This window comes from Oncorhynchus kisutch, linkage group LG24, assembly GCF_002021735.2.
Source record: "Oncorhynchus kisutch isolate 150728-3 linkage group LG24, Okis_V2, whole genome shotgun sequence".
Classification (NCBI taxonomy): Eukaryota; Metazoa; Chordata; class Actinopteri; order Salmoniformes; family Salmonidae; genus Oncorhynchus; species Oncorhynchus kisutch.
The window spans coordinates 6,626,820-6,654,369 of NC_034197.2; the positions used below are offsets into that span (position 1 = coordinate 6,626,820).

The window sequence follows — 27,550 nt, forward strand, 5'->3', positions numbered from 1 at the left end:
TGTGTTCTCTTTTTGAGACTCGCAGCTCAGGGATTTGTGTGTGTTATTTACCTTTCTAATTGCTGCTGTTAAGAAAGAGGCTAGCCTCAAACCATCAATTTGGGTTTAAGATGACAGCATTTGAAGCTTTTACTGTTTTTTTCTTAGCACAATAATTATATAGGCTTACTACCACAACACTACTAAAGACTGGAGCAGGCATTTTTAAGTCTGTCTTGGCCTGTCCTCTTGATGTACAGTCATGTTGTCTGAATGCTTCAGGGCTTATGAAGTTGGAAATGTGATCCAAGAACATAATTAAGTGGTATACTGCATCTGCTCATCTTCATATACCTCTGTAATTATACTTATAATTGATTGCAACTGTTATTAAAATTTCAATTGAATCAGCAATTCAACTAAATATTCAATTCAATTCATCTAAATACACGGAACAAAAATGTAAAAGAATACTCAAATATACAGAAAATATACCTGTGTTTGAACCCAGGTCTGATTCTACAACATTTAACCCGAGCTAAGAGACCCCATATCACTTTGAGGCAGCACTAATTTCACACATGGTAACAGATTTAACGCTAAACTTTTCCAAAGCTTGCTGCATATCACAATTTTTAGACATTGAATTACATTTTGGAGATGTCTGACGTTAGCAAACATGGCAAAGTGGAGCCTAATGGACAAGTATAGCTGGCGATGTGAAATCCCACCTCCAGCAAGAGGATATGTTGCCAGATGCCCCAAAGAAATCTGATTTGCTGTAGTACATGCCGATGCTGTAGCCTGCATGCATTGTGACCACACAGTAGCTCCATACAATCCATCCATTGTGGCAACAGTCTGCTAACCAGGAGGTGTGTTCTCCTCTGTGTTTATACAGATGAGCCTCCCTGCATCTCTCCCTACAAGCAGCCCTGGCAGCATATTGTTTTAATATCTCGCTTTCAGCTCCATGTGTAATGGCAATTTGAGAAGGAGCACGGCCCACATGGTGGCTGTGTTTTAATTGGGCGCTCCAGGGCATTCAGTGGCCTCTCCTCTCTCTTCTGTTCTGAGACGTGCTGCAGTCTAACCAGGTCTGTTTGTCCAGCTGCTGGATTACCCCCACCCCCCCCCCCCCATCTCCCCCTCCTTATTCTCTTTTTAAATATATGTGCACGCACACACGCATTCACGTGCACACACACTTGCTGAGAGTTTTCCAATCGGCCTTTGTCATGAGAAAAGTGGGTTACGTTTTCCCCCTTCACTCAATGGTATGTCCAAAGGCCATGTCTGTCTGTCTCCCTCGGTCCTTCTCCTCTCCTCCTCTCTCTCTTTGTATCTTTCCTTTTCCGGGGTGTGCAGTTTGACCCTGGTTGCCCTTGATACATGTGCCTCTAAAGGCTGAACCAATCAATATGGATCTCAGGGTCCAGTGTCAGATGTCTCCGCTCACTAATTGAATTCAACATTTCAGTTTATGCATGAATGGAGGGGCTATAGGCTAATATGCAGCATTGTTGTTTTGATTTGGAGTTTTTGGTTTGGGGACATAAAACAGTAGACCTAACCTATTTCTAAAATGTCTCCAACTCAATCCCAAAAAGTGTCTAGAATAATTTCTTTGGAGCCTGAATGTTGCTGACCTGTGAACAGAGGGATATGTTCATTTTATTTAAGAGAATACAAGGCGATGTCAGTGTGCACATTTGTCATCAAGGCAAAGGTTGGCTACTTCGAAGAATCTGAAATATAAAATATATTTAGATTTCTTGAACTTTTTTTTTGATTCCATATGTGTTATTTCATAGTTTGATTGTCTTCACTATTATTCTACAATGTTGAAAATTGTAAAAATAAAGAACCCTGGAATGTGTAGGTGTGTCAACTTTTGACTGTGTGTACGTACAGACAGACAGTTGAAGTCGGAAGTTTACATACACCTTAGCCAAATACATTTAAACTCCGTTTTTCACAATTCCTGACAATTCCCTGTTTTAAGTCAGTTAGGATCACCACTTTATTTTAAGAATGTGAAATGTCAGAATAATAGTAGAGAATGATTTATTTCAGCTTTTATTTATTTCATCACATTCCTAGTGGGTCAGTAGTTTACATACTAATTGAGTGTATTTGGGAGCATTGCCTTTAAATTGTTTAACTTGGGTAAAACGTTTCGGCTAGCCTTCCACAAGCTTCCCACAATACGTTGGGTGAATTTTGGCCCATTCCTCCTGACAGAGCTGGTGTAATTGAGTCAGGTTTGTAGGCCTCCTTGCACACACATGCTTTTTCAGTTCTGCCCACAAATTTTCTATAGTATTGAGGTCAGGGCTTTGTGATGGCCACTCCAATACCTTGACTTTGTTGTCCTTAAGCCTTTTTGCCTCAACTTTCGAAGTATGCGTGGGTTCATTGTCCATTTGGAAGACCCATTTGCGACCAAGCTTTGACTGATGTCTTGAGATGTTGCTTCAATATATCCACATAATTTTCCTGCTTCATGCTGCCATCTATTTTGTGAAGTGCACCAGTCCCTCCTGCAGCAAAAAGCACCACCACAACATGATGCTGCCACCCCTGTGCTTCACGGTTGGGATGGTGTTTTTCGGCTTGCAAACCTCCCCCTTTTTTCTCCAAACATAATGATGGTCATTATGGCCAAACAGTTATATTTTTGTTTCATCAGACCAGAGGATATGTCTCCAAAAAGTATGATCTTTGTCCCCATGTGCAGTTGCAGTCTTGTTGTAGTCTTGCTTTTTTATGGCGGTTTTGGAGCAGTGGCTTCTTCCTTGCTGAGCGGCCTTTCAGTTTGTCGACATAGGACTCGTTTTACTGTGGATATAGATACTTTTTGTACCTGTTTCCACCAGCATCTTCACAAGGTCCTTTGCTGTTGTTCTGGGATTGATTTGCACTTTTCGCAACAAAGTACGTTCCTCTCTAGGAGACAGAACGCGTCTCCTTCCTGAGCGGTATGACGGCAGTGTGGTCCCATGGTGTTTATACTTACGTACTATTGTTTGTACAGATTAATGTGGTACCTTCAGGTGTTTGGAAATTTCTCCCATTGATGAACCAGACTTGTGGAGGTCTATAATTTATTTTCTGAGGTCTTAGTAGATTTCTTTTGATTTTCCCATGAAAAGAGGCACTGAGTTTGAAGGTAGGCCTTGAAATATATCCATAGGTACACCTCCGATAGACTAATTGACATCATTTGAGTCAATCATTAGCTTCTAAAGCCATGACATAATTTTCTGGAATTTTCCAAGCTGTTTAAAGCACAGTCAACTTAGTGTATATAAACTTCTGACCCACTGGAATTGTAATACAGTGAAATAATCTGTCTAACAAATTGTTGGATCAATTACTTGTGTCATGCACAAAGTAGATGTCCTAACCGACTTGCCAAAACTATAGTTTAACAAGAAGTTTGGAGTGGTTGAAAGCTAGTTTTAATGACTCCAACCTAAGTGTATGTAAACTTCTAACTTCAACTGTGTGTGCATGTGCGTGTATGCATGCATGCATATTACCTTTCAAAACTTTGGGGTCATGGCCTTGTTTTTGAATAACATAAAATTGATCAGAAATACAGTGTAGGCATTGTTAATGTTGTAAATTACTACTGTAGCTGGAAACGGAATATCTACATAGGCGTACAGAGGCCCATTATCATCAACTATCAGTCCTGTGTTCCAATGGCACATTGTTAGCTAATCCAAGTTTATCATTTTAAAAGGCTAATTGATCATTAGAAAACCCTTTTGCAGTTCATAGATTGTGCATGGGGGCTTACAGAGTCAGCCTACAGTTTTATAGTGAATTTGCATTTAAAAAAAATATATTTCCAAAATTAATAGCCTGACACATTACATTTTTAGCTACTGATTCTCACCACTGTGCGTTTCCACCTCTTTCTCCTTCATTCTTTTCTCGAGAGTTTAGAGAGGGGGGGGGGGGCTGTCAACAGTTTATTTCATTAAAATATGTTTTGTTGTATCGATGTTCCCGAGCAGATTTCACTTTTGTTTTCCAAATTAAGCATGGGGTAGCTGCAGGAACAGTGTTGGAAAGCCCATGGCATACAGAGTTTGGGTGTACTATCAACTGTCGCCCAGCGAGAGGCTGCATGCTTCTCAAACAGTGGTTGATGCGTGTTGTGAAATTTGTGTGTTTTATAATTTGTGTGTTTTATAAGTCCAGGCATTTCTATATGCAATCCTGTGTGAAAGCAGAGCTCTGATGGTTGCCACTAAAAATAGGAAGTTCCCAACCTTCTACTACTGATATTTATTTCTCAGCTAAAATATTAAGCATTGCTCCGCTATAAAACCAGAGTAGCCAACCCGGAATGATTTAAAAACAAACCTCCGGCCTCCATTCGCTATTCGAGAGCGCATGGATGATGTCTTTCCCCCCCCCCTGCCTCTGTTTCTTCCCATTTGATAATGGACCTTTTCTAAAATGAAATAAACATTATATATTAGTAAAGACTAGATTACATTGAGAATAGTCTGATGGATGAAAATATGCTCACGTGATGAGAACAGCTTGTGCGGCAAAGAACAGAGTGCAAGCTTTTTTTGCTACTTTTTCAACTCATCAATAGTCTACAGTCGCATCATGCAGCCCAATAATGTTTGAATTTCTAAGACATTATAGAGTGTGTACCATTCACAACTAAATTTGACAATTAACTGTCATATAGGACCTTTTAGGATCACTTTTACGCTCAACAAAGGGAAAGGGGTATACCGAGTCATGCCTTAATCAACATCCACGGTGCCTGGGGAACAGTGGGTTAACTGCCTTGCTCGGGCAGAATGACACATTTTTACCTTCTCAGCTCCGGGATTCGGTCCATCAACCTTACGGTTAGTGGCCCAACGCTCTAACCACAAGGCTATCTGCCGGCCATCTTCAAACACTCAGTTTGCAGTTTTATTCAGCTAAATTCAATTATATTCTTCTTACTATAAAATCATATATTAGAAAATAATGGCACAGGACTTATAAGCATATCATCTGCTAAATGAACTAGCCTACAACCTATGGCATGGCGTATAGCCAGATAACATGCAGTAGGCCCACTCATATTCTGTTCTTCTGAAATACATTTTCTTCAAAACATAATGTTTGTTTAGACCTGTCTAAAGTAATGGATTTATTCTGATGGTGTATATTAAAAGGATTTAGAATTGTTTTAATGTAGATGTTCCAAAGGCACACGGCATGGCATGTATGCGTAGAGGCCGGGAGATATGTTTGTTAATTAATGGTCAATTACCAATACACCGGCAGTCATTTGCATGAGAATTACTGGCTGACAAAATTTCATGACCACCACAGCCCTACCCATGAGCCCTGTCATTGTATTTACTGAAACCAGCATCCTTACCCACTAAGCAACCACCGACACCAGACTTCCATGGACATTGAAAGTAGTTACAATTTGGTCAGTCCATCCTTCCTTTCATCTCAATGTCAACCAGCTTTAATTTCAACGTCCACAGATGTTGATTTTTGGACCGGCCTTGATTTGGCCGAAACACAGACGTCCATGATTGAAGCAGTCATAGACATTTGGAAAGCACTGTACAGTCGTTTTTTTTATTTTTTGTTTTTTTAGCATAGTACAGTAGAGCACAAAGTAGAGTACAGTACACAGTAGAGCACACGAGTTGAGTACACTATTGTTCTGTAATGTACAGAGCTCTACTGTTCTGTGCTTTACTGCACTCTACTGAGCTATGCAGCTATGCTGTACTTTGTATTTATACTTTTTTTTTTTTTTTTTTACCAACAGTATTTAGGATAAATCATCAAGAGGCGATTGATATTCATATCTATAATTATGCATTTCTGTGTAGTACAGATCAGGGACCCATGATGAAATCCCGTTTGCATAATTCTGTTTCCATGGAATTGCTCATAAAGTGAATCCTCAATCCCTCTGGAGAGAGAAATATATATATATATATATTGTGAAATTCAATGTCACCATCTAGTTCAAGACACGTGGTTTTAAATAATTCAAACAACCTCTGCCAATTTTGGTTAATCCGTCAGTTCCACTGGGAGGGCATGGCCAAAACGGCTAGCTAGTGTTAGCGAAAATTTGCTAAAATTAGCTAGCTAGCAAGATTAATGTGAACCTAACATTAGTACTCGGCTAAGTTAGGTAGCTAGCTAGCAAATGTCTGATAACTAACAACGCAGGCACATTTGAAGGCACAGGTCCCTCATCAAAACATTAGCCTATTCGACTACATCAAGGGAAAGGTATTCCCTGAAGGCTGCTCTAGTCAGGAACAATGCTTATGGATTGCCAGTAAAGATCTGTGTGGATTAGCACCGAGTGTCCTGTGGAGGAGGGATTGTGGCTCTGCTTACTAAGCTAATTAATCTCAGTCAGCAGTCTGAACATCCTCTTTTAATGAAGCTTTCGGTCTGGGTCACGGCACAGTTTGGGGATTTGGATAATTATTCAGAGATTCAGCAGTGATGCCAGCACAGACCTCCCTCTATTGTATTGTAATAGCCGTGGCAAAAACTCTTCGTCAGCTCCCTCTCTGCTAATAAGTCCAAACACTGGTATCTACTGCTGGGCTTTCCCCGGAATTCCAGGATGCATGACAAGTTGCACTGAAAAATAAAGCTGAATGAACACAGGCTTATGTCAGTTTTTTTATTTCGGTGTTTATCTACATATTTTCGGCAGTGCGTCATACAGTAGGCTATAGATTCTCGGGGCAGTAAAGGCATAAAAGAAAGTTTCTTGCTGAGCAAAAATGTTGCTTACAGTACGTGCTACTTTGGAGAGAGCCGGCTGGGATAGTGGGGAAGAGGGAGTAGTGGTGTGGAAGAGGAGTGTACCTAACTAACCATCACTTTTCAGTCCCTGTGGAACACTTTAATGCTCTGTTTATCTTTCACTGATCTGGGCACAGCCAAAACCTAACACATAGCCGGCCACTGCAGCATACCAGTATTTACGGCTATTCTTTGATGTTAGTATCTACAGTATGCAGGGCTTTTCTGTCGCTGACTGGAACTGACCATGTACGTTTTGCTTGGCCTTTTGTTTGGGTGAACTTAACTCACTGACTTGATGGTTAATACACCAACGCTGAGTTAAACAGTCAGTCTGGCTGAAACCCATTGAAGCCCATCCACTCCCTCATACTGGCCTGATCAATGATTAATGCAGTCCCCAGGTGTCAGTCCTGTTAGCAGACTGTCTCAGGACCTCAGGGGAGTGAGCTCCTGGTCTGACTCCTCCCAACCCCCATGCTATGTTTCCCAAGGCTGTCTCTCTCTCGCTCGCTGTCCGAGACGGACAGTCTGTCGCTCGTGCTGTCTGTCGCTCGTGCTGTATGTCTGTATGTCGGGCTGTATGTCGCTCGTGGTCTCTCTCGCTCGCTTGCTGTGTCTCTCGCTCGCTTGCTGTGTCTCTCGCTCTCGCTCTCTGTCTCGCTCGATCTCCAAGCATCAGAAAGATTGCCTCAATTAAAGGCGCGGCGGGGTTCCCTAAGCCATTATCCATATTAGTGTTGGGTCCATGACTGTGGCCCTCTTAAACAAAGACTTTCTAATGCTCTGTGGTGCGGCTCATCCATAATTATTCTGCTCAGTCTGATTTAGAACCCCATCTAGTCACAATTTACTAATCTTGTATCGAAATTGCATAAGAAAATCTTTGGTTTTGTTTGTGAAAGATGTCATGGATTTCAGTTAAGATCTTTTCACTGCCTCCTCCTGCAGGTTCCATCCTAGATTTCACCACCCTATTGTCCTCAGGTCATAATTAAACACCTTTGCTTTCAACACAGCAAGCTCTGCACATCCATCATTAATGATTTTCTGTCAGGGTTTAGAGAAAGGGGTTGTGTGTGTGTCACATGCATGCACTTCTGCTTAAGAGAGAAAGAGTACACTCTATTAACCATTTGACAATTGAAGACCTCCCACTCGTAGAGACCTGCTCTGATTCTCTCCCTCTCCCATTATCTTTTAAATGAAGCTGTCTGTCATTCAGCACACGAACAGAAGGCCACGATAGCTCCCACCTGCCTGGCTCTGCCCAAAACCCTTTTATGGAAAGGCATTGTTTTTGTAGATTTTTTAAAATAGAATTTAGACAACAAAAAACAACCCATGTAAAGTGAATTCGGAAAGTATTCAGACCCCTTGACTTTTATCCACATTGTGTAATGTTACAGCCTTATTCTACACACAATACGCCATATTGATAAAGCGAAAACAGGTTTTTATACATTTTAGCAAATGTTATAAAATGTTCTAAACCAATACCTTATTTACATAAGTATTCAGACCCTTTTCTATGAGACTCAAAATTAAGCTCAGGTGTATCCTGTTTCCATTGATCATCCAACTTGATTGGAGTCCACCTGTGGTAAATTTCAATGTGGTAAATTCAATTCATTGGACATGATTTGGAAAGGCACACACCTGTATGTATATGTAAGGTCCAACAGTTGACAATGCATGTCAGAGCAAAAACCAAGCCATGAGGTCGAATGAATTGTCCGTAGAGACAGACAGGATTGTGTCGAGGCACAGATCTGGGGAAGGGAAATGTCTGCAGCATTGAAGGTCCCCAAGAATACAGTGGCCTCCATCATTCTTAAATTGAAGAAGTTTGGAACCACCAAGACTCTTCCTAGAGCTGGCCGCCTGGCCAAACTGAGCAATCAGGGGAGAAGGGCCTTGGTCAGGTAGATGACCAAGAACCCGATGGTCGCTCTGACAGGGCTCCAGAGTTCCTCTGTGGAGATGGGAGAATCTTCCAGAAGGACAACCATCTCTACAGCACTCCACCAATCAGGCCTTTATGGTAAAGTGGCCAGACGGAAACCACTCCTCAGTAAAAGGCACATGACAGGCCGCTTGGAGTTTGCAAAATGCACCTTAAGACTCAGACTATGGGAAACAAAATTCTCTGGTCTGATCAAACCAAGATTGAACTCTTTGGCCTGAATGCCAAGCTTCACATCTGGTAGAAACTTGGTACCTTCCCTACTGTGATGCATGGTGGTGGTGGTGGCAGCATCATGCTGTGGGGATTTTTTTTCAGCGGCAGGGACTGGGAGACTAGTCAGAATCGAGGGAAAGATGAACAGAGCAATGTTCAGAGATCCTTGATGATAACCTGCTCCAGAGCGCTCAGGACCTCCGACTGGGGCGAAGGTTCACCTTCCAACAGGACAACGACCCTAAGCGCACACAGCCAAGACAACGCAGGAGTGGCTTTGGGACAAGTCTCTGAATGTCCTTGAATGACCCAGCCAGAGCCCAGACTTGAATCCAATCGAACATCTCTGAAGAGACCTGAAAATAGCTGTGAAGCGACGCTCTCAATCCAACCTGACAGAGCTTAAGGGGATCTGCAGAGAAGAATGTGAGAAACTCCCCAAATACAGGTGTGTCAAGCTTGTAGCGTCGTAGCCAAGACGACTCAAGGCTGTAATCGCTGCCAAAGCTGCTTCAAGAAAGTACTGCGTAAAGGGTCAGAATAAATGTGATATTTCAGTTTTAAAACCTTAGCAAAAATGTCTAAACCCATTTTTGCTTTGTCATTATGGTGTATTGTGTGTAGATTGATGAGGGGAGAAAAAACCTAAATCAATTTAAGAATAAGGCTGTAATGTAACAATGTGGAAAAAGTCAAGAGGTCTGAATACTTTCCATATATGCACTGTATATCATAAAATCTGACCTTGTACGGCGTCTTTCCCATCTCAAAACTACCCCTTAACTTTCAGTCACTCCTCAGTGTGGTATTTTTCTCAACAGTGTTATTGAATTATTGCCACCTTGTGAAGGGTCGTCGTTCCATCGTGTGTGTGTGTGTGAGGAGAGTATGTAGTTAACCCTATGGTTAGTGTATTTTCTCCTGAAAACAGGATTACAATGCATTGCAGAGCTTCATGATCATCAATTTAGATGCATGTTTTTATAGTTTGACCAAAATATCTGGTACATCTGATTGTCACTCTGGGAAAGGAAAGCAACCCTTTATGAATAGGACTGATTGCGGTCTTTCTCTGGTCCAAAGGCAAAAGTTAATTTGGAACGCTTCTCACAGTACCTTTTTAACCATTCAGAGTGATTATTTCTACATGACGTCTCTGGCAACCGATGAAACACATTTGTGATGAAAATAACAGTCTTTGCATACACTTGTCCTGAAAAATCATGCCAAATGAGGTAATCTTGCCAAGTTCTCTCTCTTGGCTTAGTTACAGACTACTAAACAGATTTGACTTTAGATCCATCAGCATAAGTTATTGCTTCGGTACGGTATGTGATTCAAACAGAAGCTTTAATTACATTGCCTTAAATACGTTGCTCTGGTTAACCTTGGCAATCCAAGTAGAATGACTGGTTTTACATGTGTCCTGGATAAAATGTCAGACCAGTAAAGAACATTGAAACCCATACTGAAGGTAACTGAGGCTGGTAATTATTCAGATGTATTGTGGTTTGACAGAGATGACTGATTTGAACACCTGTAATGAGTGAAGGTACATGTACATACACACACACACACACACAGCTAAAAGATCAAAGGTTGCAGACTACCACACTAATATTTAATTTCCCTGACCAACAGCATGTATTTGTTAATGGAGGAGGACAGAAAAGACACACTGTGTGTAACGGCGCTGGCCTCACAAGAGCCCCTCTATGAGACTGCCAGGGGGAACACCAGTTCAGTCTGCACAGCATTTAAGAGGACCAATCCCAGCTCTTGCTGGGTGATGCTCAGGGGGAAAAAGCAGGCATAAATAAATAAGGGAGGGAAAATAAACTCCCATTTCTTCAGATTTCAAAATGCAGTCATGGAAAGGCTTCACTGTTTTTCTGACTTGATCTACTCTGCGATGATGATGAAATGTGTACTAATGACAGCTTCACCAAATTGACCCTCTGAAACTGTCTACAGTGATGAACATCACTCTATCCAAAGCACAATTCCTTGGAAATCGGCTAATATAGACCTAGACTGTATGTCTAGTTGGACAGTAAAGTTGTACAAGCCCAACCTGGCATGATACTAAGCAGCGATGTGCATGTTTCTACATGAAAGAAATGCGCCGAGCCGAGTGGCCTTTGGGCTGACTGGCGTATGTCTACTCAGACTACTTAAGGGCCTATTATAAGTGCTTAATAAATATGATTATTACAATACCACATCAGTCATTGAGGCCTATATTGCCCAGATAAGCTAAAACTTCTCCATTTTCCATTCCCCAGTAGTTGAGTGTTTTGTTAGGGTATACGCTCCTCCACACTGCTCTAGGCCAGAGCTTGGGAGAAGCCGTCCCTGCCAAGCATTCAGAAAATGCTTGGCATTCTGATAGGTGACTGTGATACCAGTCCCTGAAGGAAGAGGAGAGTGAGTAGTGCAGTGTATCTATGTTCTTATAGGCTTACATTGGGGGGGGGGGGGGGCTCTGCTGTTGCCTATGTGTTCTTATGAAGTGCTAAGAGCTTCTGGTTCATTTAGTTTCCTCACTCCTTTATTTGCTGTTAGGGGGTCAAAGCCTAGTTTGCCTAGATCAGCAAAAATACTCTGCTTTTTCGAGAGAAAAAAATGTTCTACTCTTTTTCAAATGAAACAAAATAGCTCTGCTCTTGTTAAAGCCATCTCTAGATTCTGAGATTACAAAGGGTCGGTAGAAACAGCTTTTGCCTGCACGGCACGTTGGAAATCATTCCAACTGGTGTACCTTCTTGGTTTCGATTATAATATTTTCTTGTCAAGTCAGGGGAATAATTCAGTGCAGCATTAGGGAGCGTTTCTTACCACGACCTCTATTCCTTAAATGATAATACCAAGCACCTAACCATGAATTATTTTGTCAGGGAGCTTGAGTGGTTGTACAGTTTATACTAATTCAAATGCCTATGAGTTGACGCTAGACTTCAGCTCTCCTTTTCATCCAACCACGAGACGTCGTCAAGACAACCACAAATGACAAAGGGCTTTCTCAGTCTATTCAGCGATATGAAAGAGAGGCTGTTTTGTGTGATGGAGATGTGATAGCACATGCAGTGGGTGGTAATGTATGCAGCCAGGGCACAAACACATGAATAAGCATGTTTCGCCACCGCTTCAGCCTCCTGTGATGCCAACACAAAGACATGCATTATCAATATATCCTATTGACGTGACGCTAAAATAACCATATGGTCCGAATAAAACACATTGACGCAATCACAACAATCCTTAATCACACATTTCTGTTGTAGCTCCTTCTGCTCGACAGAACCCAACCGCTAAATGCCATTTTTGCCACTTGGCAAACGTTTGTGGCACAGAAACGGGGAAAGAGTGTAAAAAGAAAGCATAGCTAGAACTAGAGGAAGAGATTTGAGATTTTCTCCATTCACACGCTCTTCCTGTGTTCAGATTTTGCTCACATCAATCCCAGAGGAATCTCCAGTCCAGTAGTTTTGTCTGTAATTTAGTTGGAGCAGTTGGATTCTGTCCTGGTCCCGTACCCACAGCAGTCAGCAGGACCTGACCACCAGACACTTACTGGCCTCTCTTCCTCCCATCATTCACTACCATTCTTTTGAAGGGTCCTTATTTTACAGTAGTGTGGGTTTGAAATGTGTTATTTGATCCAATCTTAATTCACCATATACTTAAGTTTTACACACTACTATATATAGGTAGGTATATGTATGATATAGCCTATGAATACATGATCGTCAACCCCTCCAGAAACCCTTGGAAAGCATTTCAGCTGCTTCCTGTCTCTTTTACAACAGACTTCCGTGCTGTATCCATCTTGCGTCACACATGTTGTTTGTGTTGATTTCAGACTCTACTGTCAACTGTACTAAGTTCTTCTGCACCTTGCTTCCCGCTGACAAACCACCTTCAGAAAGGTCTAGGCCTACATGAAGGGTCCCGTTATAAGCCAGACTGTGTGAAGCTCTTTTTTTACAAGGAAGTGGCTTTATTCTCCACCCGGTCAGAGAAGCCACTTGGTCAGAGAGGACTGAAAGGGACACTATTCCCACCAACGGCTACACACAGACTCCCTTTTCAACACCGGGGGCATTTTTAAAAAGAGGGGAAGAGAGACCCTCTGTGCGTTTGTTAGAGTGGTTTGCTATAGACCTAAAGAAGTAGACGGAACTGGCAGAGGGCCGACGTTTGTGTGTGTGTGTGTGTGTGCATCCTCCTTTGATATTCGCTTGTTAACATTTTCTTTGTCGACAAACATTTTCTATTCTATACTGTAGAAATCACATCTGTGACTGGCCGTGACTGTTTTTATTCACTACAAAAATACCCTCAAAGTCTGACGATCACACCCTATGCTGTGACGTTTTATGTGTTGTAAAACAGAAAATCTATGTCTAAGATTAACTGTACTGTAGTTGGATTCTGCCTCGTAGTCATAAAACGATGAACTATGGTGGCTGTGTGTTCCCCCGAGCCTGTCATAACTCAAGCAGACGGGTACAGTACCATTTGGCTGTGTTCCAGAGGGGAGATGCCAGGAGCAGCAGAACAATGTCAGGCCTCCGAGCCTGAGGCCGTCTCTCATTCAGACGCCGCATGAAGAATCGCACCCTTGTCTTTTTGGAGAGATTCGCTGCTGACCTCACATTTTTATGGGGTCTTAGCGTTCAGACCCCTGTCACAGATCATTAAGAGTTGAACGTTAAACGTGCACAGCAACCACTTTCAATGATTGATAAACATAGAGGGGAGTCTCGTCGAGCTGTTGAGCTCAGCGGACTTGGCTGGTAGTGTAGTGGAATTGTAAAGCCCCGATCAGACCCCCAGTGATGCTGACAGGCTAATAGCCTAGCAGTAGTTATTTATAGGTTCCTTGGACTGCACCAGGGCAGAGCCATGCATTCCAGACACGGCCAATGAACTCTGGAGATTGTTGGCTCTGCATGCCCCTGTTACAGAGCCCCCCCTCCTCCCAAGTTATTGTTTTATCATTACAACCACTACACTTTACAGTGGTAGCAGCAGTAGTAACAAAGTGCTACATTACTAATTACAATATGGGCATTTGGCAGACTCTACTTTTCCAGAAGTACTTACATTTAGCTGAATAATCTTGTGAAAAGTCACTACAGCCATGATCAGGAAGAGGAAATGTGATGGATGTAAAATAAATAATAAAAAAATGAGGCTCCTTTATAATTTTTTTGTATAAAAGGAATGACTATCGGTTTCCCAGTCCTATACTGCTGCTCCAGTTACTAAGAGGAAGTTCCCATGACGATTGGTCCCCATGCACTATAAATATTGACAATGGGATGTCAGCCGTTCAAAGAGCTGGTGAGGACTGCAGACCAGTAAGCATGGCTGTGTTCTCCATTGTTTCCAGGCCTCACAGTGCAGCTGTGTATCATAGGCCAATCGGTCTAGACTGAGACTGAGCATCAAGGACAACAGTGACAGGAATAGAGGCCCACAAATAGACATGTTGTGGATAGTGCTAATGGCTCTAGAAAGTGTTTTATTCCCCCATACTATTCTTATCTCTCAAAGCACCCCTATTCTGGACATAGGTTTGCCTCAATAAAACATGATGCACATGGAGTTATGCATGTATTTTTCATGAACTACCCTGTGGCAGTGGGCCTGAGAGTTACCGTCCAAGAAGTGACAGACCTCTTATCCCTCCATGAATAAGTAAAGAGGGGTCTGACTGAGACACTTACTGTATCAGAGCAGCACACCAGACGCACCTGCTCCAGGACCACCAACTAGGGCTCTCTTCACCCTCTTATGCCCCATCCTCTTGTCACTGGCTACAGTCACGTACTGTAGGACTACTGCACTTAGCCATTCTTGACCTCTCACCAGGGTGGAGGGTGAGGACGGGGAAGAGCTGCTCAATTATTGAAGGGGTTGCAGCTGTAATAGAGGACTCCCACTGGCCAATTGATTTGCTGGGGTAGTGAGGTGACGAGTGACAAGTGTCCTAAATGTCAGAATGCGCAACATCGCTTTAAGGCTCATGTGATGTAGATAAGTGGCAGGGTGGCAGATTCTAGATCATGATCCAACCAATGTTGTAACTCCTGATGGATTATTGGCTAACATTACATTTGCAATAATATTTCCATATTTTATTTTCTCTACAGGTGTAGTGAACAATAATGGGTTATGTTTGCGGATGATCAAGAGGAGACTGGCGTCTTGAGCTTATCGTCGGACACATGGTTAGACATATTGTATAGATATCTATTAATACTGTAAGCATTTGTATAGCAAACTTGATGTTGAGCTTTTTTTAAATGGATTTATTTATTTGTACTATTCTTGTGTTTGCAGAATATTTGCCATGCCACTTGGGATGGCTCTGTTCTCAGCCCTGCTCATCCTCCTACTGATCACCACATCATACACCCTCGCTGTCCGCACTTATCCACGCTTCTCCAGAAATGACACTTCTTTTGAGCACCTGGTCCTGCACCCGGACCCCTCTGTGGGCACAGTTTACGTGGGGGCCAGGGACCACCTCTTCCAACTGGACGGGCTAGACGGCCTGCGTCTGGAGCATGAGGAGAGGACCGGCCCTGTGACTGATAGTAAGGAGTGTCTTCCCCCTGTCACCGAGGCCAACTGCCCCCAGGCCCGGCACACCTCCAACCACAACAAGCTGCTCCTAGTGGACCCCTCAGCCATGGAGCTCATCACCTGTGGTAACGTCCACCAGGGCACCTGCCAGAAGCGCAGCCTGACCTCTGTGAAGGAGGTCTTGTTCTCTACAGAGAGGCCGGTGGATACCCAGTATGTGGCGGCCAACGACCCGGAGGTATCCACAGTGGGGCTGGTGGTGGGGCCCCGAGGCGGGGAGCGGGCCGTGCTCTATGTGGGGCGTGGTTACACAAGCAGCCATCCGCCCATCTCCACACGCCATCTGGCCCACGAGCCTGTGTTCTCTTACGAGGAGACAGCCAAGCTGGCCGTGGCGGGAAGGCTCTCGGAGTACGACCACCATTTTGTAGCCGCTTTCGCTCGCCGTGGGCATGTGTACTTCTTGTTCTATCGCCGTGACATTAAGGCTGTGTCGCGGGAGTACCGTACGTATGCTGCCCGCGTGTGTCTGGATGACACCTCCTACTATTCCTATGTAGAGGTACCCCTGGTGTGTCACTCCTCTACCTCCTCCCCAGAGAGGAACTACAACCTCCTCCAGGCAGCCCAGGTGGGTCAGGGGGGTGGCAGAGAGGGGGAGAGCCTGCTGGGGGTCTTCTCCACCCGGGTCAGCTCTTCCAACGGGCCCTCCGAGGACTCCGCTCTGTGTGTGTACCCTCTGGATGAGCTGGACAGACTCATCGACTCCACACGAGACCTGTGCTACACACTGGATGGCCGGGTGATGGGAGGAGGCGAGGTGGCCTACATAGAGTATGAGGTCAAGTCCAGCTGTGCCAACTTACCTACGGTAAGGTGTTCGGAGGAGCAGCTGTTGTAACAATACATGCGCCTTTCACGAGTCCTCTGCTTCATCGGAATTAAACACATTTCAATGTAGGTTTCCTCTGCTCAATGCCAAGCATTTGCCCTATTTTTTTCCTAACATCAGACTACTACCAATGGAATGCCTTATCTAGTTAAATCCTACTTATTCTCTGCCTTCACTGCTGTAATGGCTTATTGGCTTCAGCAGTCTGGAAGAGGAGTAGATCCAGCCTCTGCTCAGAGCAGCCATAGAGAGAGGAAGGCCTGTAATTCATGAAAGGCCTTAATGAGCACTGTGCCAATGAGCCAAGAGATCCCTGAAGCCGGGGAGGGAAGTAGCCCTGCAGGCCTACGACCCCGGGGTGACCTCCAGCCTGGAGCCCCGGAGCTCGTCAGGCCTGCCTGCCCTGCAGCCTCAAGCGGTTTAATGGGATCGTTAGGATCAATAAAACTAACTGTCCCGACTCAGCTATCAGACTGGTAAATGAAGGCTGACACGGATGGGTAAGAGCCCTTTGAAGTCCAACGAGACTGACAGATGGATTGGAACACATAGTTAATTTGGTAAACAATTTGCTTTGAAGTAAACAAGCCCTGTAACAAAAGACTTTCCAATTTACTGGAGTTGGGCTGAAGACTTATTTGTAGGCTTTAAGGGGTTACGCAAAAGCAAAGGCACAAGATTGCATTCTTAGTATGCTTCCCACCTAGTATAATATTTAATCCTCTTATAAAATCTAAGAGGATTGGTTGGACTGTGAAAGACCTGTACATTAAATATTGCTGAATGAAAGTTATACTGTTGGACTTAAAATGAATAACCATGTTCCTGTGATAATGTGAATAGAACGTTCTCTGAGAGATGTGTTTTTGTTTGTTCTCTGTCTTCCAGAACACCCTAAAGGCTTATCCCTGTGGCTCTGACCACACCCCCAGTCCAATGGCCAGCAGGGTACCCATGGAAGCTGAGGCAGTATTGGACAGCCCATCTGCCCGTCTCACTGCTGTGGCTGTTGGTATGAGGGCTGGGCACACCATTGCCTTTTTAGGAGACTCTAAAGGGAATTTGCACAAGGTATGCCAAGTTACAGTAGGTCATGATGCATTTTATTTGTTAATACTTGAGATCTAGATCAAGATAGTGTTTCAGACGTACTTCTACTCTGGATATCGTCTGGTAGCCTTGTTAAAGCTGTGGTCCGAGCCGGTGGGAGAGACCTTCTCAGACAGAAGAGAACAGAGGGCTTTGAGGTGCCTGATCAAAGCTCCCTTAGTATGCAGCTGACTGAAGTTACCCATTATAAAGGGATTATCTCATCACTGCACACCAAATTCCACAACCACCATTCAGACACACACGTGCACATGCATGCGTGAACACACACAAACACACACACACACACACAGTTTGGATACAACTTGCAGGTTTCTAAATCGAGTGTCTTATTTTGTCAGCTCGCTAAGATGTGCTGACAGAAACTGCACTTGACAAGCAATTTGATTCCTGCTTACAGCACTGAGATCACTGCACAGGCTTATGGAGTCTGACATAAAAGTCTATGCTAATCTCATTAAACTCAGGTAACTTGAGAGTTCGAGGGCTCATGAATCACTTAGGCAAAGGTGTCTTGGTATCCTCCAGATTAGATTTACTGACTGCCAATCAAATTAACTGTTCTCTTCACAATATGATCCTGCAGACAGTACAAATGCACCTTCAAATTGCTTTTAGACACATTCTAGCCAAGACTTCTTTAGCCTTTTCAATTCTCTTTTTCCGTTTTCATATGTACTGTATGTGCTGAGTTTTATAACCTTCACACTTGGAAATGGTTGATGGTTTCTGACCATAACCATCTGCTTCTCTCCAGGTGTTCCTAGGCTCTGGAGGCCGGGTGGAGATGTACTCCTCCATGCTCATCCAGCCCAACTCGCCCATCAGCAGTGACCTCCTGCTGGACCAGACGGAGACGCACATCTACGTCATGACCGGCGCAATGGTTAGTCTGAGTGAACAACACCGCTCAAACACATCATCGCTAGCTAGATACTTGACTCCCCTAATACAGTCTAGGGTCTTCAGCTGGTGCAGGAATGCAGTGAAGAGGATCAAGAGTAGGTACTGTACAGGTGTGTTTTGAATTTTTGACCAAGGAGTTCACTGGTAGTAGTTCAGTGCAAGGGCTATGAAAAAATATATAATTGATTGAACACAATTATAGCACCTCTACGGTTTCATTGTATAGTACAGCTGTTTTTAAGAAAAATATGTGGGTAACTTTTCAGGTGGAGAAGCGACCGGTGGCAGAGTGTGGAGATCACCTGGACTGTCAGTCCTGTCTTTCAGCCCGAGACCCTTACTGTGGCTGGTGTGTTCTGGAGGGCAGGTGAGGAAGCACCAACTGACTATTCTATACCAAAGAAAATTTAAGTTAAGAGCTCAAAAATATAGGAAGAGCAAAGGCAAATGTCAACATTAATGAATGATCACCTTCCCCATTTCTCACGTGTTCCTCTCCTGTGCTCAACCCCACTTCCCCCTGTGATGGCAGGTGTGTCCAGCGTTCACAGTGCAGTCGGGGGGCTCTGCAGGGCCAGTGGCTGTGGAGCTTTGACCACCAGCAGCAGCAGTGTCTCGGTATCCAATCCCTGAGCCTGTACAATATCAGCCGTGGAGAGGAGACGGACGTAAGGCATGAGAGGAGGGGGAGATGCATTACTTGTTTCGAGCTTGAAAGAAAAAAGAAATGGACACCCTGTATGTATTTTTGTCCTTCTCTCTCTTCTCTCTCGAAGATTGCTGTGTCAGTGAAGGGGTTGCCCAGTCTAGTGCTAGGCGAAGCATACAGCTGTTTCTACCAGGATGTGGAACGTCTGGCCACTGTCACAGACAATGGTGTGATCTGCTCTACTCCCGACGCCAGCAGGCTGCCTCCCATTGTCCAGGGAGAAGGTGAGTGACATCCGTGTGAGTCCAATTTGACACTACAAAGCAGAATGATTCCTTTCTCTTTCTTAATGATCACCAAAGCTAACTATCCTTTTGGAGGCTACTGTAATTTAGGGATGTTCTGACTTCTCTCCTGCTCAGACTCAGTCACCATCCCCCTGTCCCTTCGCTTCCGCAATGTGACTGTGGCTGCTCGGGAGTTCACCTTCTTTGACTGTGGTGTGGTCCAACAGCTCTCTGGACTCATGCCGTGAGTTAAAAGGCTGACATTTCTAGCCACAATGCAATTGTATATCTCCCCCTGTTAACCTCTCTGTCTCGGTCTTCTCTCTGTTTTCAGGTGCAGAGGGTGTGTAAGCAGTCGCTGGGGCTGTAACTGGTGTATTCACCAGCACATGTGCACCATTAAAATCTGTGATGAGGGAGTCACAATTTACAACAAACACGTAAGTCTACCTGCAGGTTATCAGGCAGTGCAGTTATAGGACTGCTAACTGGTACAAACTATATATACTAACCAGTGTATTCAGGTTTGCTTTGTAGTGAAACTGGTATCTGCCCCCTAGGTAACTGTTAGTTTGTCCTGTCTATTTATGTTTTGTCGTGTTCCATTGTCTTTGTTTTAAATTTGTACTTTTTTTTAGTAAACAGTTAGGTTTTTTTGTGATTTCAGTCTTTATGTATTTATTTGCATATTTCTTGCTATTCCTCTTGTTTTACCATCGTCTCCCTCCTCTCCCCCTTTCTGCTCATTTGTGTTACCATCTCAAGTTCAAACCAACATTCACTCCCCCAGCAACCAAACAATCTGACACTCTAACTCCAACTCTCCTGGCTGCTCCAACACTCCCACCCACAGGGACATCTATTAGGACCACTCCCCCAGTCCTGGCCAGCACACCTGTGCCCCCATCCACCACACCCACCACCACCACCCCCGAGCCAACCGCAGTCCCCACCACCCACTCACCAACCATTGCCACCACCACACCCTCAACCACACTGGCCACTCAGGCTACCACTGCAACACTAGAGGTGACAACCAGTCTGCAGGCAGGGACACAGACCACCGCTGGAGAGACCTCAGTGGATGGAGACGGGAGCCTCCCCAGGACTACTGCTGGAACAGGGGAGACGGAGCAGACAACAGTCACTAGGGTTGAGCTGCTAGACTGGCCCGAGTCTCCAGAAACTGAGGCTCCTAGTAGTACAAATGGACTCACCGACACTGACCACACTGTGCCGGAGCCCTCCTCTGACACCACATCAACCACTGCTAGTGGTGTCCCCCTGTCAATGGACCTGCCCACTGGCTCTGACGGGGATGAAGTCCCCCTGTCAATGGACCTGCCCACTGGCTCTGACGGGGATGAAGTCCCCCTGTTAATGGACCTGCCCACTGGCTCTGATGGGGATGAAGTCCACCTGGCTCCCTCTGAAGGTACAGACTCACCCCCCTGGACAAAGGAATGGGAGAAGGGAGAGGGAGAGTCAGAGATGGACCCTCCAACATCCTCTGCCACAGTGCCCTCTGGAGATGATGACCCAAACCAGCCCTCTCAATCCTTTACCCTCACACCTGACCCTGACTCTTCAGCAGACTACCAGTCTGACTCCTCTGAAATTGATCTGCCGGTGAGTGAGGTCTTTCAGTGGCAGGTCTAGCTGATGCACCCAGTACAACACATGCACTGAATCGGATAAGTGCAGTTGCATTGGCATCTTGTAAAATAGGTTACTCTTAATTTGAACCGAAATTCCTACCCTCTTATTTATGTCTGATGTGTGCAAACATTGCATCGCCATTACGTTTTATGTTTTGAGTGTCATTGAAGTGGTCAACTGTCAATACTTTGGAGATCAAACCATCAAAAATGGCTGTCTTCAGTTTGAACTAAACCTACTGTTTTTTTGTTTTACGCTTTGTCAGTGTTTTTGTTCTTCACTTCAGTCGCATATAATAAACTTTTAGACTGCAGAGCTACATTTTGGTGTGGGATTTGCTGAATTGTTCACACAGTCAGTCTAGTTTAATGATTTGAAATTGGTGAGACCTCACCTGAAAATGTAAGCTGGTGTATTGTTTGATGTCATATGTCCCATGTGTGTGTGTCCTGTAACGTGTGTCTTATAATATGATCAGGACTGCCCGTGTGTGGAGAAGGTCCAGGGCTCCTCTCTTGTTCCTGTTAATGTGGAGCGGAAGATCACTCTGGTGGGACGCCACCTTCACCTCTTCCAGGTGTGTGAGAAATGCTTGCAAAACCCAAATGGCTGATGGTTTACTTTACCCAAGATGCGTGGTGTGTAAAACGTGGCCTGTGTGTGTGTGTGTGTGTGTTCAGGATGAGGATCTGGACTATGAGTGTGTGCTGACCATCGAAGGGCGGTCAGTGGTGGTCGACGCGTACGTGGAGCCAGACGACACCCAGCCCTCTCTCTACTTCATCACCTGCCAGCTACATCAGGTCAGTCTTCATACAACATCAGCCTATGTGGTATTGCAACAGTGCTGTTAATTTGAACAGCGTTTGTCTGCATGGTGTTTCATGTTTTTTTGAAGTGATATTTCAACTATAGTGCTGTGAAAAAGTATTTGCCCGCTTTAAAATCTTCTCAACTTTTGCATATTTTTTTTATACTGAATGTTATCTTCAACCAAAACCTAATATTATATAAAGGGAACCTGAGTGAACAAATTACAATTGCATACATATTTTATAAACAGTTATGCAACACCAATACCTTTTTGTGAAAAAGTAATTGCCCTCTTACACTCAATAACTGGGTGTGCCACCTTTAGGCGCAATGACTCCAACCAAACGCTTCCTGTAGTTGTTAATCAGTCACGGTGGAGGAATTTTGGCCCACTCTCGGGATTAGGTCACGACTTCATCTAGGCCATTCCAAAACTTAAAATGTGTTGCTTTTTAGCCATTTTCATGTAGACTTGATTGTGTTTTGGATCATGGTCTTGCTGCATGACCCAGCTGTGCTTCAGCTCACAGAAGGATGGCCTGACATTCTCCTGTAGAATTCTCTGATACCGTAAAGAATACAAAATTCCTTCTATTAAGGCAAGTCGTCTAGGTCCTGAGGCAGCAAAACATCACACTACCACCGCCATGCTTGACCGGTGGTATACGGTTCTTACTGTAGAATGCAGTGTTTTGTTTCCGCCAGGCATGAGGGGACCCTGTCTTTAGAAAATTCTTCCAAGAGTCTTGATCATCCAGGTGCTTTTTGGCAAACTTGAGTCCAATTATGATTTTTTGGGGGGTAAATTCAGGTTCCCTTTACCTAATATTAGGTTTTAGTTGTAGATCGGATAACGTTCAGTATCAAAAATTGAGAAAATCAGAAAGAGGACAAGTACCTTTTTTTCATGGCACTGTATGTGGGCATCTGTGATTGTGGTCACTGCTAAGACTACCTTATTTCTGTCATGTTGCAGTACGCCTATACTGCCTTTGTGGAGGAGTACAACGCCGTGATCAATGTGAGGAGGAGAAACACCTTTCAGATTGATAGTGCGGACGACCTTCATGGTAGGTTATACAAGAGAGCTACTGATGTAGATCTCATTGAGATTATCTCTTCTTCAGATTATGCGGTGTTGTTGACTCCCGGTATCCTCTCTGTTCCAGTGACGTTGTTTAACTGCTCTGTGGGCCGGTCAGACTGCAGCCGGTGTCGTACAGCTGATCAGAAGTACGGCTGTGTGTGGTGCGGGGGAGCTCGCTCCAAATGCAGTTACCGGGACTCCTGCGCTGGTGAAATCAAGCAGTCCTGCCCAGCACCCGTCATCCACTTAGTGAGGCTTGATTTGCGTCCTTGTCTTTTTATGGTTGACGTGTCTTCAGACATGGACTCGTTTTTTAATTTCTCCGTGACTGTGTGTTGCAGATGGAGCCCATCTCTGGACCAGTAGAAGGTGGTACTGTGGTGACCATCTCAGGCTCCAATCTTGGACAGAAAGCTGAAGACATCCAGAACTCTGTCACTATAGCTGGTGTCCCCTGCACGGTCATCAACAGTAGATATGAGATCTCCTCAAGGTAATGTTCTTCTCGTGCAACAACGTTTATTTCCATCTTCTGCAGCTCTAGTTGTATCTGCATTCAGAATGAGAACCTCCATTTCCCCTCTAGGATTGTGTGTGAGACCACAGCCAGTGGGGGAGAGAAGAGTGGTCAGGCCTCAGTCGAGGTGAGAGGAGGAGGGCTTGGACTCTCCAGTCAAAGGTTCAGCTTCCAGGTATCTATAACAGACATTATTATACTCTACTAAAATATTGCTCTAGCCAAATGGACACTTGCCCTCAGTCTGATAATGTATTCTTAATGCCCTTCCTCTCGCCCTCAGGACCCGGCTTTGATGGGGATAGCCCCTCAGAAGGGGCCCAAGGCTGGGGGCTCAGAATTGACCATAATGGGCCAGAGCCTGAAGACTGGACACCCCAGTGAGGTCAGCGTGCTTATTGGAGGAGTCTCATGCCTCATGTAAGTCTCTTACGCATCTCTTACATTCAAAGTCACCAGATCAACCACTGTAAAGCAAGTGGAGTCAGCACTGCATATGAGAATTCATACATCATTTGTGAATGTCCTTAATAAAGTCCTGTCACCTGCTGTAGCAGTAGTTGTGATATCTTTTAAATTAATTATTTTTTAGCTCCTCTGAGGTCGTGGATGACCAGATTACATGTATGACAGGGGGCAGCAACAGAACTGGAGAGCATGGAATCACGGTCCGGTTTGGTAGAGCAGAACGCCATCTACAGGGAGCCATCTATCATTACACCTCAGATCCTAACATAACCATGGCTGCACCCTCAAAAAGCTTCCTCAGGTGGGTGTCAATGTCACTCGCAATGAATTGCCATATTTTTTTAATCATGTAATAAATTCTTCTTCTCTCTGTGTGTCCAGTGGTGGAAGAATGATCCGTGTGTCTGGGCAAAACCTAGATGTAGTGCAGGAGCCCCGAATCCGTGTGACCCTTAGTCCTCTGGAGTCCCTTTCTCCAAGGAAGAAGAGGAGGACGAGGAGGAGCAGCAGAGATGGAGAGAGTAGAGTGAGACGCACAGAAATCCCACTCAAGAGGCAAAGACGGATAGTTCCTGAGCCAGACTGTCTTGAAGATGCACTCTGTGTGGTAAAAAAGGTAAACTGGTGGTCCTCTGTTGGTAGAGCATGGTGCTTGCAATGCCAGGATAGTGGGTTCGATTCCCGGGACCACCCTTACGTAAAACATGACTAAGTTGCTTTGGATAAAAGCATTCTGCTAAATGGCTTATTTATTATTATTCTATTCAACTGAAATGTATGTTGAGTCCTCTAACATGGTGTTCAGATGTTTATTTTTATTTTTTTATTTTTTTCACCTTTATTTAACCAGGTAGGCTAGTTGAGAACACCTTTATTTAACCAGGTAGGCTAGTTGAGAACACCTTTATTTAACCAGGTAGGCTAGTTGAGAACACCTTTATTTAACCAGGTAGGCTAGTTGAGAACAAGTTCTCATTTGCAACTGCGACCTGGCCAAGATAAAGCATAGCAGTGTGAGCATACAACAAAGAGTTACACATGGAGTAAACAATTAACAAGTCAATAACACAGTAGAAAACAAAGGGGGGGTCTATATACAATGTGTGCAAAAGGCATGAGGAGGTAGGCAAATAATTACAATTTTGCAGATTAACACTGGAGTGATAAATGATCAGATGGTCATGTACAGGTAGAGATATTGGTGTGCAGAAGAGCAGAAAAGTAAATAAATAAAAACAGTATGGGGATGAGGTAGGTGAAAAGGGTGGGCTATTTAACAATAGACTATGTACAGCTGCAGCGATCGGTTAGCTGCTCAGATAGCTGATGTTTGAAGTTGGTGAGGGAGATAAGTCTCCAACTTCAGCGATTTTTGCAATTCGTTCCAGTCACAGGCAGCAGAGTACTGGAACGAAAGGCGGCCAAATGAGGTGTTGGCTTTAGGGATGATCAGTGAGATACACCTGCTGGAGCGCGTGCTACGGATGGGTGTTGCCATCGTGACCAGTGAGCTGAGATAAGGCGGAGCTTTACCTAGCATAGACTTGTAGATGACCTGGAGCCAGTGGGTCTGGCGACGAATATGTTGCGAGGGCCAGCCGACTAGAGCATACAAGTCGCAGTGGTGGGTGGTATAAGGTGCTTTAGTGACAAAACGGATGGCACTGTGATAGACTGCATCCAGTTTGCTGAGTAGAGTGTTGGAAGCCATTTTGTAGATGACATCGCCGAAGTCGAGGATCGGTAGGATAGTCAGTTTTACTAGGGTAAGCTTGGCGGCGTGAGTGAAGGAGGCTTTGTTGCGGAATAGAAAGCCGACTCTTGATTTGATTTTCGATTGGAGATGTTTGATATGAGTCTGGAAGGAGAGTTTGCAGTCTAGCCAGACACCTAGGTACTTATAGACGTCCACATATTCTAGGTCGGAACCATCCAGGGTGGTGATGCTAGTCGGGCATGCAGGTGCAGGCAGCGACCGGTTGAAAAGCATGCATTTGGTTTTACTAGCGTTTAAGAGCAGTTGGAGGCCACGGAAGGAGTGTTGTATGGCATTGAAGCTTGTTTGGAGGTTAGATAGCACAGTGTCCAAAGACGGGCCGAAAGTATAGAGAATGGTGTCGTCTGCGTAGAGGTGGATCAGGGAATCGCCCGCAGCAAGCGCAACATCATTGATATACACAGAGAAAAGAGTCGGCCCGAGAATTGAACCCTGTGGCACCCCCATAGAGACTGCCAGAGGACCGGACAGCATGCCCTCCGATTTGACACACTGAACTCTGTCTGCAAAGTAATTGGTGAACCAGGCAAGGCAGTCATCCGAAAAACCGAGGCTACTGAGTCTGCCGATAAGAATATGGTGATTGACAGAGTCGAAAGCCTTGGCAAGGTCGATGAAGACGGCTGCACAGTACTGTCTTTTATCGATGGCGGTTATGATATCGTTTAGTACCTTGAGTGTGGCTGAGGTGCACCCATGACCGGCTCGGAAACCAGATTGCACAGTCTACTGGCTTAGTTTGGGGGATAGGCTCTCTTTTCTTTGATCACGTAGTGTGATGTATCACCTTTTTAAAGGTAAAGTTGAGAATCAATCACTGCTAATTGCTTTCAATAAATATCTATAAATACGCCTCTCATCTCTTGCTCTCCAGTTTGAGACGAGTTGTGCTGTGAGCAGCTCCTCTCTGATGCTGTGCCCTACGCCTGCCGTGGGGATGGAGGCCCACCATGCTCGGGTCAAGGTGGACTTCCTACTGGATAACCTGCACTTTGACTTCAACTCTGTGGGCAGTGGAGCTTTCAGCTACGAGCTCAACCCCAGACTGTACCCACTGAACCAGAATGACCCCAGCAAACCCTACCACCACAAACCTGGCAGCATCATCTCTGTGGAGGTCTCTGTTACATCCCATTTCTGCTACCATAACAGTTTCTCCAACCGTTTTTCAGAACCTGCGAGTGTTGTCTGTTTCCTGTCCAGTTGGCTTTCTCCAATATCGTTATTGTTATGATCTAGGGGGAGAACCTGGACCTGGCCATCTTTAAGGAGGAGGTGGTGGCTCTGATTGGGGAAGGGGTATGCTCTGTGAAAACCTTGACCCATAACCACCTCTACTGTGAGCCTCCATCCCAGCAGCCCTCTGTGATGGCCAGCAAGAAGCAGGAGGGCATGGATTCTCTCCCCGAGTTCACTGTACGTCTTCACTCCTTGCGTCACCACTATTGGAATTGGAAATCAAAGAGCGCACATGTCTTTTGTGAATAAGTTTGGTCAAATCTGTGTAATTCTGAATATTATTTAGTTGTGGTGGTTGTAGGGATGACAAGTGTAAAACACTTCAACGTTGAATCTAATCCTTCCACTCTAAAATCAATTTCTGTCTTGTCCCAGGTCCAGATGGGGAACCTGAACTTCTCCCTGGGTAGAGTGCAGTATGACACCCCAGGCCAGTCCACCTTCCCCCTGGAGGCCCAGGTGGGCGTAGGGGTGGGGGCTTCCATCGTAGCTCTCATCGTTGTCATCATAGTGCTCATATATAGGTGGGTGCCAACAGTCACTCTACTTTGCCAAGTATACAC

At 44.7% G+C, this 27,550-nt stretch overlaps 1 protein-coding gene across 1 annotated transcript in view; it reads left to right on the top strand.

The window, feature by feature from the left end:
• The window catches only part of LOC109869664 (plexin-B1-like), a 66,191-nt gene that overhangs the window by 14,912 nt on the left and 23,729 nt on the right, over positions 1-27,550 (top strand). The window contains exons 2-23 of the mRNA XM_020459934.2: positions 15,148-15,225; positions 15,338-16,454; positions 17,364-17,546; positions 18,343-18,471; positions 18,758-18,858; positions 19,024-19,159; positions 19,268-19,424; positions 19,563-19,671; positions 19,762-19,867; positions 20,193-21,056; positions 21,565-21,663; positions 21,767-21,889; positions 22,876-22,969; positions 23,069-23,235; positions 23,328-23,479; positions 23,573-23,678; positions 23,787-23,923; positions 24,096-24,272; positions 24,353-24,587; positions 26,623-26,865; positions 26,988-27,164; positions 27,363-27,511. Coding sequence (XP_020315523.1) covers positions 15,348-16,454; positions 17,364-17,546; positions 18,343-18,471; positions 18,758-18,858; positions 19,024-19,159; positions 19,268-19,424; positions 19,563-19,671; positions 19,762-19,867; positions 20,193-21,056; positions 21,565-21,663; positions 21,767-21,889; positions 22,876-22,969; positions 23,069-23,235; positions 23,328-23,479; positions 23,573-23,678; positions 23,787-23,923; positions 24,096-24,272; positions 24,353-24,587; positions 26,623-26,865; positions 26,988-27,164; positions 27,363-27,511 — 4,751 coding nt within the window. The 5' untranslated portion in view covers positions 15,148-15,225; positions 15,338-15,347. The remainder of the gene's footprint in view (positions 1-15,147; positions 15,226-15,337; positions 16,455-17,363; positions 17,547-18,342; positions 18,472-18,757; positions 18,859-19,023; positions 19,160-19,267; positions 19,425-19,562; positions 19,672-19,761; positions 19,868-20,192; positions 21,057-21,564; positions 21,664-21,766; positions 21,890-22,875; positions 22,970-23,068; positions 23,236-23,327; positions 23,480-23,572; positions 23,679-23,786; positions 23,924-24,095; positions 24,273-24,352; positions 24,588-26,622; positions 26,866-26,987; positions 27,165-27,362; positions 27,512-27,550) is intronic.